General features: G+C 60.2%; 1 protein-coding gene across 3 annotated transcripts; it reads right to left on the bottom strand.

Moving 5' to 3' along the window:
- Positions 1–1,810: 1,810 nt before the first annotated feature.
- Positions 1,811–10,741, bottom strand: CDC42EP2 (CDC42 effector protein 2). 3 transcript variants are annotated; one of them, XM_050334277.1, is made up of 3 exons: positions 10,617–10,741; positions 3,872–4,597; positions 1,811–2,420 (listed from the first exon to the last, which is right to left on the bottom strand). In XM_050334277.1, the coding sequence occupies exon 2, from the start codon at positions 4,574–4,576 to the stop codon at positions 3,884–3,886; it is 693 nt and encodes a 230-aa protein (XP_050190234.1). In that variant the 5' UTR covers positions 4,577–4,597; positions 10,617–10,741; the 3' UTR covers positions 1,811–2,420; positions 3,872–3,883. The 3 variants fall into 3 exon arrangements, with proteins under 3 accessions (XP_050190234.1, XP_050190233.1, XP_050190232.1); XM_050334276.1 differs by lacking the exon at positions 10,617–10,741 and having other exon boundaries at positions 1,811–2,531; positions 3,872–4,727; XM_050334275.1 differs by lacking the exon at positions 10,617–10,741 and having other exon boundaries at positions 3,872–4,727.
- Positions 10,742–13,380: the final 2,639 nt, after the last annotated feature.

The raw sequence follows: 13,380 nt of genomic DNA, 5'->3' as shown, positions 1-13,380 counted from the left end.
ATCACAAACGAGGCTCTGCAGCGGCTCCATCCCATCATCGCTGGAGTCTTTTTTTTTTGGCAAGAAAAAAAACCCAAAACAACGAAAAACAACCCCTAAAATAAATAAAAACCAGAGCAGGAGAAAGAGCTGGACCCAAAACAGCAGCAAGTCCAAGGGGGAAGCAGGAGCCCAATTAACCTCCTTGTCTTAATTACTGCACGGAGGGGAAGGGGCTCGAGCCCCAAGTCCTGGGGGGTTCTCGGCCCCAAGGGGGGGGAGTTTGGTTTGTTTGGGGGGGACGAGGGCGAGGGAAGGAGCCCCTGACTCATCAGTCCAGCAGCTCGTTAGTCCAGAGGCTCATTAGTCCAGCAGGCTCGTTAGTCCAGAGGCTCATTAGTAGATCCAGAAGGAGGAGCAGCCGAGGAGGCTCCTCTGGGGTCTCCTTTGGGTTCTCCCGACCCCGCCTGGGGCTCAAACCCCCCGCACGAGGCGAAATGGTGACCCCAGCCCCGACCCCGGGGGACTCCTGAGACCCCAACCCCAACCCTGAGGGGTTCCTGGGACCCCAGCCCTGACCCCGGGGGGCTCCTGAGACCCCAGCCTCGACCCCGGGGGCTCCTGAGACCCCAGCCCCAACCCTGGGGGGCTCCTGAGACCCCAGCCCCGACCCCGGGGGGGCTCCTGGGACCCCAGCCCTGACCCTGGGGGGCTCCTGAGACCCCAGCCCCAAACCTGGGGGGCTCCTGAGACCCCAGCCCCAAACCTGGGGGGCTCCAGGGACCCCAGCCCCAAACCTGGGGGGCTCCTGAGACCCCAGCACTGACCCCGGGGGGCTCCTGAGACCCCAGCCCCGACCCCGGGGGGCTCCTGGGACCCCAGCACTGACCCCGGGGGGCTCCTGGGACCCCAGCACCAACCCTGGGGGACTCCTGGGACCCCAGCCCCAAACCTGGGGGGGCTCCTGAGACCCCAGCACTGACCCTGGGGGGCTCCTGAGACCCCAGCCCCAAACCTGGGGGGCTCCTGGGACCCCAGCCCTGATCCTGGGGGGCTCCTGGGACCCCAGCCCCAAACCTGGGGGGCTCCTGAGACCCCAGCCCCGACCCTGGGGGGCTCCTGGGACCCCAGCACCGACCCTGGGGGGCTCCTGAGACCTCAGCCCCAAACCTGGGGGGCTCCTGAGACCTCAGCCCTGACCCCGGGGGGCTCCTGGGACCCCAGCACCGACCCCGGGGGGCTCCTGGGACCCCAGCACTGACCCCAGGGGGCTCCTGGGACCCCAGCCCTGATCATGGGGAGGCTCCTGAGACCCCAGCACCGACCCCAGGGGGCTCCTGAGACCCCAGCCCCAACCCTGGGGGGCTCCTGAGACCTCAGCACCGACCCCGGGGGGCTCCTGGGACCCCAGCCCCGACCCCGGGGGGCTCCCGGGCCCCACTTGGGCCTCTCCGGTGCTTTTCTGTCCCCAATCCCAGCAGAAATTTCCCCCCTCCCGGAGTCATTTCCCGCTCCAAACCCCCTCCCTGCCCCCCTCCCCAGGGTGGCCGATCCCACCCCTGCCCCTTCCCCTCCTTGGCTTTGGCTGCTCTGGGGCTTCATTCAGTTCCCACAGCTCGGCCCGGCCCGGGGGGTTTTCCAAGGGGGGATTTTTCCACAGGGAGCTTCGGGCTATTCCACAGGGACCACACAATGGCAGAGCCCAGCTTGGTAAAGCCCAGCCTGGCAGAGTTCAGCTTGGCAAAGCCCAGCCTGGCAGAGTTCAGCTTGGCAAAGCCCAGCTTGGTAAGTCCAACGTGGTAAAGTCCAACGTGGCAAAGTTTAACAGCTTGGTAAAGCCCAGCCTGGCAGAGTTCAGCTTGGTAAGTCCAACGTGGCAAAGTCCAAAATGGTAAATTTAGCCCAGCTTGGTAAAGCCCAGCCTGGCAGAGTTCAGCTTGGCAAAGCCCAGCTTGGTAAGTCCAACGTGGCAAAGTCCAAAATGGTAAAGCCCAGCCTGGCAGAGCCCAGCTTGGTAAGTCCAACGTGGCAAAGTCCAAAATGGTAAATTTAGCCCAGCCTGGCAGAGTTCAGCTTGGCAAAGCCCAGCTTGGTAAGTCCAACGTGGCAAAGTCCAACGTGGCAAAGTCCAAAATGGTAAAGCCCAGCTTGGCAGAGCCCAGCTTGGCAAAGCCCAGCCTGGTAAGTCCAACGTGGTAAAGTCCCAGCGATGCCTTTCCCAGGAATCCAGAGCAGGTTGAGGTCGTGGGGGGGATTTGGGCCCCCCCCAGATCCCGGGATTCGGCTCACACGGACGGTGGGAACGCTCCCAGTCCCGGTGGGAGGGGGTGGTGGCAGCACTGGGGGTGGGGGGTGTTGGGTTTGTCCCCAGGCGTGGAGGGAACGTCCGGAATCGGCGGGGGCCGAGCACAAAGCCCCTCCTGGCGTTGGCACGACGGGCCCTGCCGGAGGGAACGGGGGGAGGGAGGTGGAAGTTGGGAGGCGCTTCGGGAGACCACCCGAAATCACCGGGAAATCACCGGGAGACCACCGGGAAATCACCGGGAGACCACCTGAAATCACCAGGAGACCACCGGGAAATCACCGGGAGACCACCGGGAAATCACCGGGAGACCACCCAAAATCACTGGGAGACCACCGGGAAATCACCGGGAGACCACCCGAAATCACCGGGAGACCACCCGAAATCACCAGGAGACCACCGGGAAATCACCAGGAGATAACCCGAAATCACCGGGAGACCACCCAGAAATCACCGGGAGACCACCCGAAATCACCGGCGCCGCCGTCATCGCCATTGCCACTGTCACGTCACCACCCTCACCTCCATCCCCACTGTCACCTCCATCCCCACTGTCACCTCCATCATCATCACCTCCATCCCCACTGTCACCTCCATCCCCACTGTCACCTCCATCACCCCCATCTCCATCCCCACTGTCACATCACCACTGTCACCATCCCCACTGTCAACTCCATCTCCATCACCTCCATCCCCACTGTCACCTCCATCACCCCCATCTCCTCCGTCCCCACTGTCACATCCCCACTGTCACCTCCATCATCATCATCTCCATCTCCATCACCTCCATCCCTGCTGTCACATCCCCACTGTCACCTCCATCCCCACTGTCACATCACCACCCTCACCTCCATCCCCACTGTCATCTCCATCCCCACTGTCACCTCCATCACCCCCATCTCTGTCCCCACTGTCACCTCCATCTCCATCACCTCCATCCCTGCTGTCACCTCCATCATCATCACCTCCATCATCATCACCTCCATCTCCATCATCCCCATCTCCTCCATCCCCACTGTCACCATCCCCACTGTCACCTCCATCACCCCCATCTCCATCCCCACTGTCACATCCCCACTGTCCATCATCATCACCTCCATCCCCACTGTCACATCACCCCCATCTCCTCCATCCCCCCTGTCACGTCACCACTGTCACCTCCATCCCCACTGTCCCCTCCATCATCACCTCCATCTCCATCACCTCCATCCCCACTGTCACCTCCATCACCCCCATCTCCATCCCCACTGTCACATCACCACTGTCACCATCCCCACTGTCACCTCCATCATCATCACCTCCATCTCCATCACCTCCATCCCCACGGCCACCATCCCCACTCTCACCTCCATCCCCACTGTCACCTCCATCATCATCACCTCCATCTCCATCACCTCCATCCCCACTGCCACCATCCCCACTGTCACCTCCATCCTCTCCATCTCCACCCCCACCATCCCCTCCACTCCCATCCCCTCCATCCCCATCCCCTCCACCCCCATCCCTACCACCCCATCCCCACTACCCCATCCCCTCCATCCCCCCATCCCCACCCCCACCATCCCCACCCTCCACCCCCCATCTCCTCACCCGGGGCCGCCCTCACGTCGGGATCTCGGGGACGGCTCCTCCTCCACCACCACCACCACCTCCCCTCTGGGCCTGGTGCTTGTCCATGACCTGCAGCACGTCCTCCAGGATGGAGGGCCCCAGGTCCACGTGGAGGGACAGCAGGGACCCGGCGTGGGACAGGAAGGGCGGCTCGGCCTCGGCGGCGTCTCCGTCGTGGGCGAAGCCGTTGGCGGGCGGGGCGAGCCGGGGGTCCCCGGGGGTCCCCGCCGGGGGGTTCCCCCCGTCCCTCTCTGCTGTCACCGTCACCTCCTCGAGGTGCAGGCGCGGGGGCTTGGGCGGCGCCTGCGCCGGGGGCAGGGTGAGCGCCTGCGGCCCCCCCAGCGCGGGCAGGGAAATGGCGTTCTTGAGCAGCGGCGACGGCGTCACCGCCACCACCCCGGCTCCGGCTGCTCCGCTCACCGTGGCCGTGCGCGAGAAGGAGAAGGGCGGCCCCTCAGCACCCCCCTCAGCACCCCCCTCGGGCCGGGGCAGCAGGTGGAACTTGCCCTGCAGGAAGGAGACGTCGCCGAAGGTGTCGGCCTCGCCGCCGCTGCCCACGTGGATGGTGTGGCGGAAGTCGCCGAGCGGGGGGCTGATCATGTCGGACGAGAGGATGTCGCGCAGCTTCTCCTTCTTGCCCTTGCGGCTGCCCCTCTTCAGGTAGATCGGCACCTTGGTGGCCATGGCGGCCCCCCCGGGAACCGCCTGAGGGACGGGCGGGGAGAAGGGGGGGGTGGTGAAAGGCGAGTCCTGGAGCGCCCGGGGAGGTCCCAGGAGTGAATTCCAGGTGTTCATCCTCGGTGGTTGTGGCGGTGCCAGGGTTGGAGGCACAACCCAACCCTACCCAACCCAAGTCAACCCCACTCAACCCAACTCAACTCAACCCCACACAATTCAACCCAACCCAACCAACCCCACCCAACCAAACTCAACCAAACCCAACTCAACCCAACCCAACTCAACCCAACCCAACTCAACCTCAACCCCACCACCAACTCAACCCAACTCAGCCCACCCAACCCAACCCCACCCAGCCCAACCCAACCTCACACAACTCAACTCCAACCCAACCCAACCCACCCAACTCAACTCAACCCCTAACCCAACTCAACCCAACCCAACTCAACCCAACCCAGCTCAACTCAACCCAACTCAACCCCACCCAACTCAACCAACTCAACCCAACCCAACCCAACTCAACCCAATCCAACTCAACCCCAACCCAACCAACCCCACCCAACCCAACCTGGCACTGAAACCACCTGCAAAATGAGCAGAAAAAGGGGGAAAACGGTTAAAGCCGAGTCCTGGCCCGCCCAGGGACTCTCAAAGTCCCAGGAAGGAATTCCAGACGTTTCCCTGCCCTCCCTCCGAGGCTCTCCTGGCCCCAACACCAGCAGGGGCCTCAGTGCAGGGGCCTCGGGATGGGCTCCGAGGGGAGATCCCGGAGCGTTCCCACCGGGAGAGCTCAGGGGCTGGGACAGCAGAGTGGGATGTGACCCCATTCCCAGCTGGAATTCACCCTGCCCGGGGCCAAAGGGCCCCAGGGATCCAGCACGGGGGAGCAGGGAGGGTTCGACCCCAAAAATGCCTTGGGAAGACCCCGAGGGAGGGACAATCCCGGGTCACCTTCTGGAACCACTGCCAGGGGCTGAGCCCACCCAGCACTCCCTTATTCCATCCTTTTAGGGAGCATTCCCCGTTTTCAGGGCATGTTCCCTCACTATTCCCTGTTTTCAGGGCATGTTCCCTCACTATTCCCCATGTTCCCTCACTATTCCCTGTTTTCAGGGCATTTTCCCTCACTATTCCCTGTTTTCAGGGCACATTCCCTCACTATTCCCTGTTTTCAGGGCACATTCCCTCACTATTCCCTGTTTTCAGGGCACATTCCCTCACTATTCCCTGTTTTCAGGGCACATTCCCTCACTATTCCCTGTTTTCAGGGCACGTTCTCTCACTATTCCCTGTTTTCAGGGCACATTCCCTCACTTTTCCCTGTTTTCAGGGCACATTCCCTCACTATTCCCTGTTTTCAGGATATGTTCCCTCATTATTCCCCATGTTCCCTCACTATTCCCTGTTTTCAGGGCACATTCCCTCACTATTCCCTGTTTTCAGGGCACATTCCCTCACTATTCCCTGTTTTCAGGGCACATTCCCTCACTATTCCCCATTTTCAGGATATGTCCCCTCACTATTCCCTGTTTTCAGGGCACATTCCCTCACTATTCCCCATTTTCAGGGCACGTTCCCTCATTATTCCCTATTTTCAGGGCATGTTCCCTCATTATCCCATTTTCAGGGTATTTTCCCTCACTATTCCCTGTTTTCAGGGCACATTCCCTCACTATTCCCCATTTTCAGGGCACTTTCCCTCATTATTCCCTGTTTTCAGGGCATGTTCCCTCATTATTCCCTGTTTTCAGGGCATGTTCCCTCATTATTCCCCGTTTTCAGGGCATTTTCCCTCACTATTCCCTGTTTTCAGGGCACATTCCCTCACTATTCCCTGTTTTCAGGGCACATTCCCTCACTATTCCCTGTTTTCAGGGTATTTTCCCTCACTATTCCCTATTTTCAGGGCACATTCCCTCACTATTCCCTGTTTTCAGGGCACATTCCCTCACTATTCCCTGTTTTCAGGGCACATTCCCTCACTATTCCCTGTTTTCAGGGCATGTTCCCTCACTATTCCCTGTTTTCAGGGCACGTTCCCTCACTATTCCCTATTTTCAGGGCATTTTCCCTCACTATTCCCTGTTTTCCCCCCCTTCCCTCCTCCCAAACCCCTCCACACTCCAAGTCTGTGCCGAGGCCGGAGCCCCCTGCGTGTCCCGATCCCACCCCCTGCCCCCTCAGCCCCCGTTTCCAGGGAAGAGCCCCCTTTTCCAGGGCAGGTTCCCTCCTTATTCCCCCTTCCCAGGGAATATTCCCTCATTATCCCCCCCTTCCCCATCCCATTCCCTCCTCCCCGAGCCCGGCACAGACCCCGAGGCCGCGTCCCGACGGATCCGGAGCCACGGGAGATCCCGGCGAGGCGGAGAGGGGGGAAGGAGCCCTGGGAAGGTGGGAATGAGCCCTGGGAATTGGGAATGAACCCCAGGAATTGGGAATGAGCCCAGGGAATTGGGAATGAGCCCAGGGAACGGGCCTGGGGGTTGTCCCAGCCCGAGGCCGGCGGTTCCGGGCGGGGGAAGATCCTGACGGAGCGGAATCCGGCGCCGCTAATCCCGGGATTAACGGAGGGGGCGGCCCCGGGGGGGGGATGGAGAGAGGGAGCAGGGAAGGAGATCCCGGGAATATCCACAGGAACAAAAAAAGGGGGAGTCAGGGGGGGAAAATACGGGAATAGGGGGGGGGAAAAGGTGGGGGTGTAGGGAAAGAGGGGGGGTTTGTAGGGAATAAATGGGGGTTTGGAGGGAAAAAGGTGGATTTGTAGGGAATAAATGGGGGTTTGTAGGGGAAAAGGTGGATTTGTAGGGAATAAATGGGGGTTTGTAGGGAAAAAGGTGGATTTGTAGAGAATAAATGGGGGTTTGTAGGGAAAAAGGTGGATTTGTAGGGAATAAATGGGGGTTTGTAGGAAAAAGGAGGTTTGGGGGGAAAAGGGGATTTTTTAGGGAACAAAAGTGGATGGGGTAAGGGAAAAAAAAAGGTGGGTTTTTTAGGGAAAAAGGTGATTTTTGTCCCCAACAAACAATTGATTTCCAGGCGAGGCCGTGGCGGGAGGGAGATCCGGGAGCGCCTCATTCCATGGGAAGGACGGGTTTCCCTCCTGGAAGAAGTCCCAGAACCCCCAAAATTCCCTGCTCCCGTGGGACAAAAAGGCAGCAGAAAACCCTGGGAATGTTCAGGGCTCTTCCCTTTGTGCTCCCAGAGAACAAAACCCTGGGAAAAAGGGGATTTGCTGCCGGAGAAGCTCCGGGAGCGGCGGTGAGTCCATCCCAAAATTCCCCTTTCCCAACATTTCCTCCAGCCAAGAAAACCAACCCAGGCTCGGGAGCGTCCCCAGGGCCCCCATTCCCTGCAGGAATGATGGGAAAAAAGCTGGAAAAGGAGGGAAAGCGGGAGGAGGTTCCAGAACCCCTTCCCAGGTGCTCTCCCTGTCGGTCCCTCCGGCCATCCCGAAGATCCCTGGATCGTCCAGGAGCCCCCAGACGAGCCCTGGCCGTCGGAAAACGGGGAAAACAGGGAAAAGTGGGATGCTGTCCCAGAGGATCCGGGCGGGAGGAGCTCCAGGAGTCGATCCAAGGACTCCAACTTTGCTGAATCAGCAAATTTTTCATCCCCAACGGAAGAGAATTTGAGGAATTTTTTTTTTTCCCTGTTTTCCTCAATTTTTGCTCCTGGTTTCGGCAATAATTTAGGGTTTAACTTGGGGGGAAATTCGGGCTCCTTTGTGCCCGTTTTCAGTAATTTACGTCTCGTTGCGTGAAAATTTTGATTCTTTTCCAGGAATTTGGGCCTCGGCTCATCAAAACTTGTTGCAATTTTCCACCTGTTCCTGCCAATTTTGGGTTTGGCTCGGGAAAAATTCCGGATCTTTTTGCCGCTTCCCAGAAATTGATGTCCCAGCACACGGAAATTTTGCTCCTTTTCCGCCCGTTTTTGGCACTTTCTGCCTCTAAAACGCGAAAATTTGGTTCTTTTGGGCCCCTTTTCGGCGCCTCGAGCTTTGGGACGTCCGAATTTGTTACTTTTTCGGGCTGTTTTTCCTAAAAATTCCTCCCTTTCCGCCCTGAGATGCCCCAAACCTGCCCTGAAATGCCCCAAACCTGCCCTGAAATGCCCCAAATCTGCCCCCAAAGGCCTCAAATCTGGCCCTGAAATGCCCCAAATCTGCCCCAAAAGGCCTCAAAGCCCCCCCAAACCACCCCAGTCACAGCTTCCCTCAGTGCCCCCAAACCAGTCCTAAACCCCCAAACCCAGCCTAAGAACCCCCAGACCCGGCCTGAGCCCTCCCACTCTCCCAAACCTGCCCCAAAATGTTCCCAAACCTGCCCCAAAATGCTCCCAAAACCCCCCAACCTGCCCCAAAATGCTCCAAAACCCCCCAAACCTGCCCCAAAATGCTCCAAAACCCCCCAAACCTGCCCCAAAATGCTCCCAAACCTGCCCCAAAATGCTCCCAAACCTGCTCCAAAATGTTCCCAAACCCCCCAAACCTGCCCCAAAATGCTCCAAAACCCCCCAAACCTGCTCCAAAATGCTCCAAAACCCCCCAAACCTGCTCCAAAATGCTCCAAAACCCCCCAAACCTGCCCTCAAAATGCTCCAAAACCTGCCCCAAAATGCTCCCAAAACCCCCCAAACCTGCCCCAAAATGCTCCCCAAACCTGCCCCAAAATGCTCCCAAAGCCCCCCAAACCTGCCCCCAAAATGCTCCAAAACCCCCCAAACCTGCCCCAAAATGCTCCAAAACCCCCCAAACCTGCCCCAAAATGCTCCCAAACCTGCCCCCAAATGCTCCAAACTCCCCAAACCTGCCCCAAAATGCTCCCAAACCTGCCCCAAAATGCTCCAAACCCCCCAAAACTGCCCCAAAATGCTCCAAACCCCCCAAAACTGCCCCAAAATCTTGCAGTCCTGGAGCTGCAGGAGTGGGAAAAGGGGGAGTAACAACCTTTGGGGTGAGGATTAGGGATTTTTTTAGGGAATTGTTTGGAGCAACTTTCGGGTGCTGCCCCAACGAGCCAGGGGAGGATTTATCCCAGATCCGTCAGAAAAGCTGGAATTGCTTGGACCAGGGGGTGAATTCCCCTCCACCGCTGCCCCAACTGGAGCATCCCAAGCACCCAGCACCCTCCAAGCGCTTCCAGAGGGTTTTCCCGGGACCGGGAACCGCCCCCCAAACCCAGGGAAAAGTTTTCCGTCCTCCAGGAAAAGCCGAGAGGGGAAACTCTGAGGACGAGGAAACACCGACAAGGCACACGGGGGGTGCTCCCGAGCCCCTGCCCCGCCAAAAAAACCCCCAAAACCAACCCCAAAACCCACGAAAAACTCCTCCAAATCCCGGAAAAAAACAAATCCCTGGGGAGGCTCCGCCCGGCCCAGCCCCACCCAGGGCCGGTTGTGGCGCAGGAGGTCGGGATGGGCCGAGGGCAGGGCCGGGGTCCCCTCCGGGCCCGGGGGGCTCCTCGGAACGGGCACCCCAAAAAAAACCCCAAAAAACAAACCAAAAAATCCGGGAATTCTGGCGGTGCCACGGAAAAAATAAACCTGGAAAATGCCCCGGGGTGGGATCCGGCCTGTCCCTGCCGCCTGCCCCCGGCATCCAGCGGCTCTTCCCAGGATAATCTGAGCCGGGAGCGGGAGGGAAGGTCCCACCGGGGGTAAAATTAAAGCGCTGGATTTTAATTAAGCCGGGACCGGGAGAGGGGGCGGGGAAGGAGGAGAGCGAGAGGGGGATCCGGTTTTCTTTCATGGATAACAGGAAGGAATCCTCCCCCTTCCCGTTAAATCAGGGCTCGGGGATGCGACGGGGACACGAACAAACCCCGGAACTCCCTGGAAAAAGCCGCTTGCCCCCACCTCGTCCGCAGCATCCCGGGATTCGGGAGCCGCCACCGGGAAGAGGCCAATTCCAACCCCCCGAAATTCCCAGCTCCCAAATCTCCGGCGCTGTCACCCGCGGCCATCCCCCCCCACCCAAACCCCCTGGGGCTGCTCCCGGGGGGATCCCGCCGGGAATGGGGCCGGGAAGGGGCCGGGAAGGACTCACCGGAGCGTCCCGAGCGCGGCCGCTCCCGCAGCTCCCGCAGCTCCCGCAGCTCCGCCGGCCCCGCGCCAGGGCCCCACCCCGGGGCCTCCGCTTCCCTCTGCCCGGGGAAATCCTGGCTCTTCCCGGGGAAATCCTGGCTCTTCTTCCGGGAAATCCAGGCTCTTCCCGGGGAAATCCAGGCTCCTCTTCCCAGGGAAATCCTGGGCTCTTCCCGGGGAAATCCTGGCTGCTCTTCCAGGGAAATCCTGGCTGCTCTTCCCGGGGAAATCCTGGCTTCTCTTCCCGGGGAAATCCTGCCTCCTCTTCCCGGGGAAATCCTGGCTCCTCTGCCCGGGGAAATCCTGGCTGCTCTTCCCGGGGAAATCCTGGCTCTTCCCGGGGAAATCCTGGCTGCTCTTCCCGGGGAAATCCTGGCTGCTCTTCCTGGGGAAATCCAGGCCGCTCTTCCCGGGGAAATCCTGGCTCCTCTTCCCGGGGAAATCCAGGCTGCTCTTCCCGGGGAAATCCAGGCTGCTCTTCCCGGGGAAATCCTGCCTCCTCTTCCCGGGGAAATCCAGGCTGCTCTTCCCGGGGAAATCCTGCCTCCTCTTCCCGGGGAAATCCTGGCTCTTCCCGGGGAAATCCTGGCTCCTCTTCCTGGGGAAATCCAGGCCGCTCTTCCCGGGGAAATCCTGGCTCTTCCCGGGGAAATCCTGGCTGCTCTTCCCGGGGAAATCCTGGCTCCTCTTCCCGGGGGGAAATCCAGGCTCCTCTTCCCGGGGAAATCCTGGCTCCTCTTCCCGGGGAAATCCTGGCTCTTCCCAGGGAAATCCAGGCTGCTCTTCCCGGGAAATCCTGGCTCCTCTTCCCGGGGAAATCCAGGATCTTCCCGGGGAAATCCAGGCTCCTCTTCCCGGGGAAATCCAGGCTCTTCCGGAAAATCCTAGCTGCTCTTCCCGGGAAATCAGGCTGCTCTTCCCGGGAAATCCTGGCTCTTCCCGGGGAAATCCAGGCTGCTCTTCCCGGGGAAATCCTGGCTCCTCTTCCCGGGGAAATCCTGGCTCCTCTTCCCGGGGAAATCCAGGCTCTTCCCGGGGAAATCCAGGCTGCTCTTCCCGGGAAATCCAGGCTGCTCTTCCCGGGAAATCCTGGCTGCTCTTCCTGGGGAAATCCTGGCTCCTCTTCCCGGGAAATCCTGGCTCCTCTTCCGGGAAATCCAGGCTGCTCTTCCCGGGAAATCCTGGCTCCTCTTCCTGGGAAATCCTGGCTCCTCTTCCGGGAAATCCTGGCCCTCTTCCGGGGAAATCCAGGCTGCTCTTCCTCGGGAAATCCAGGCTCCTCTTCCCGGGGAAATCCAGGATCCTCTTCCCAGGGAAATCCTGGCTCTTCCTGGGGAAATCCAGGCTGCTCTTCCCGGGGAAATCCTGGCTCTTCCCGGGGAAATCCAGGCTCCTCTTCCTCGGGGAAATCCAGGTTCCTCTTCCCGGGGAAATCCTGGCTGCTCTTCCCGGGGAAATCCAGGCTCCTCTTCCCGGGGAAATCCTGGCTCCTCTTCCCGGGGAAATCCTGGCTCTTCCCGGGGAAATCCTGGCTGCTCTTCCCGGGGAAATCCAGGCTCCTCTTCCCGGGGAAATCCTGGATCCTCTTCCCAGGGAAATCCTGGCTCTTCCTGGGGAAATCCTGGATCCTCTTCCCGGGGAAATCCAGTCCCAAATTGTCCCAAAATTCCCCCAAATCCCCCAGCGATGCAGCCCGGCTCATCCCGCTGCTGTTTTAACCAAAATCATCGTTTTCCTTGGAAAAAGAATCCCTGCTTCTTCCTCAAGGTCCTTTTCCGCTTGGATTCTCCTCGCTTTTCCAAAAACGAGGCTGGAAGAGGAGAATCCAAGCGGAAAATGGGGAGGGAAAAGGGAGCTTCTCTCCCTTCCCTCTGCAGGTGCAAAAAGTGGGAAACGGCCGGAATGGTGGGAAAAAATCAGGAAAAGGGGTTTTTGGGGGTGTCGGGAAAAAACGACATTTTATTTGGGGTGAAAAGGCCTTGGATTAACTCCGAGCCCCTTAACGAGGACGCTCCCTCATCATTCCCCGTTTTCCCCCCATTCCGACACCAGGACGGGGATCCCGGACCTTCCCCCCCAATCCCAGATCCCCCTTTCCCAGCAGATCCAGCGGGAAGGGGAGGGGTTGGCCCCGGAATTCCGGGTGTTCCCCCCCCCCCGTCCCGTGGGGGTCCCGAGGGGTCAGATCCGGACGATCTGGGCGGCCACGCAGGGGCTCCGGCGCGGCCCCGGCGGCTCCGGCGGCTCCGATTCCCGGCGGATCCACAGGCGGCCGAAGGTGCCCCCGGCACGGCCCTTGGTCAGACGGCCGGGGTTGAGGCAGACGCAGCCCAGGACGTCCTGAGGGAAGGAGGGAATGGGGGTCACGGGAGGGGCAGGGCACGGACGGGATGGGAGCGGGAACGCCGGGATGGGAGTTGGGAACCGCCGGGATGGGAGTTGGGAACACTGGGATGGGAGTGGGAACACCGGGATGGGAATTGGGAACACCGGGATGGGTGTGGGAACAGCGGGATGGGAGTTGGGAACAGCGGGATGGGAGCGGGAACGCCGGGATACAGCTGGGATGGGAGTGGGAACACCGGGATGGGAGTTGAGAACACTGGGATGGGAGTTGGGAACGCTGGGATGGGAGCGGGAACGCCGGGATGGGAGCGGGAATGCTGGGATGGGAGTGGGAACACCGGGATGGGAGTGGGAACACCGGGATACAGCTGGGATGGGAG

Source organism: Myiozetetes cayanensis, unplaced genomic scaffold (genome assembly GCF_022539395.1).
Source record: "Myiozetetes cayanensis isolate MyiCay16 unplaced genomic scaffold, myiCay2020 scf519, whole genome shotgun sequence".
NCBI classification, from domain to species: Eukaryota; Metazoa; Chordata; class Aves; order Passeriformes; family Tyrannidae; genus Myiozetetes; species Myiozetetes cayanensis.
This window is presented reverse-complemented; position numbering and strand designations above follow the sequence as displayed.

Bases quoted from the DNA above. Each gene is read 5' to 3' on its own strand.
- CDC42EP2 (XM_050334276.1), bottom strand. From the start codon at position 4,687: ATGAACACCTGGAATTCACTCCTGGGACCTCCCCGGGCGCTCCAGGAC.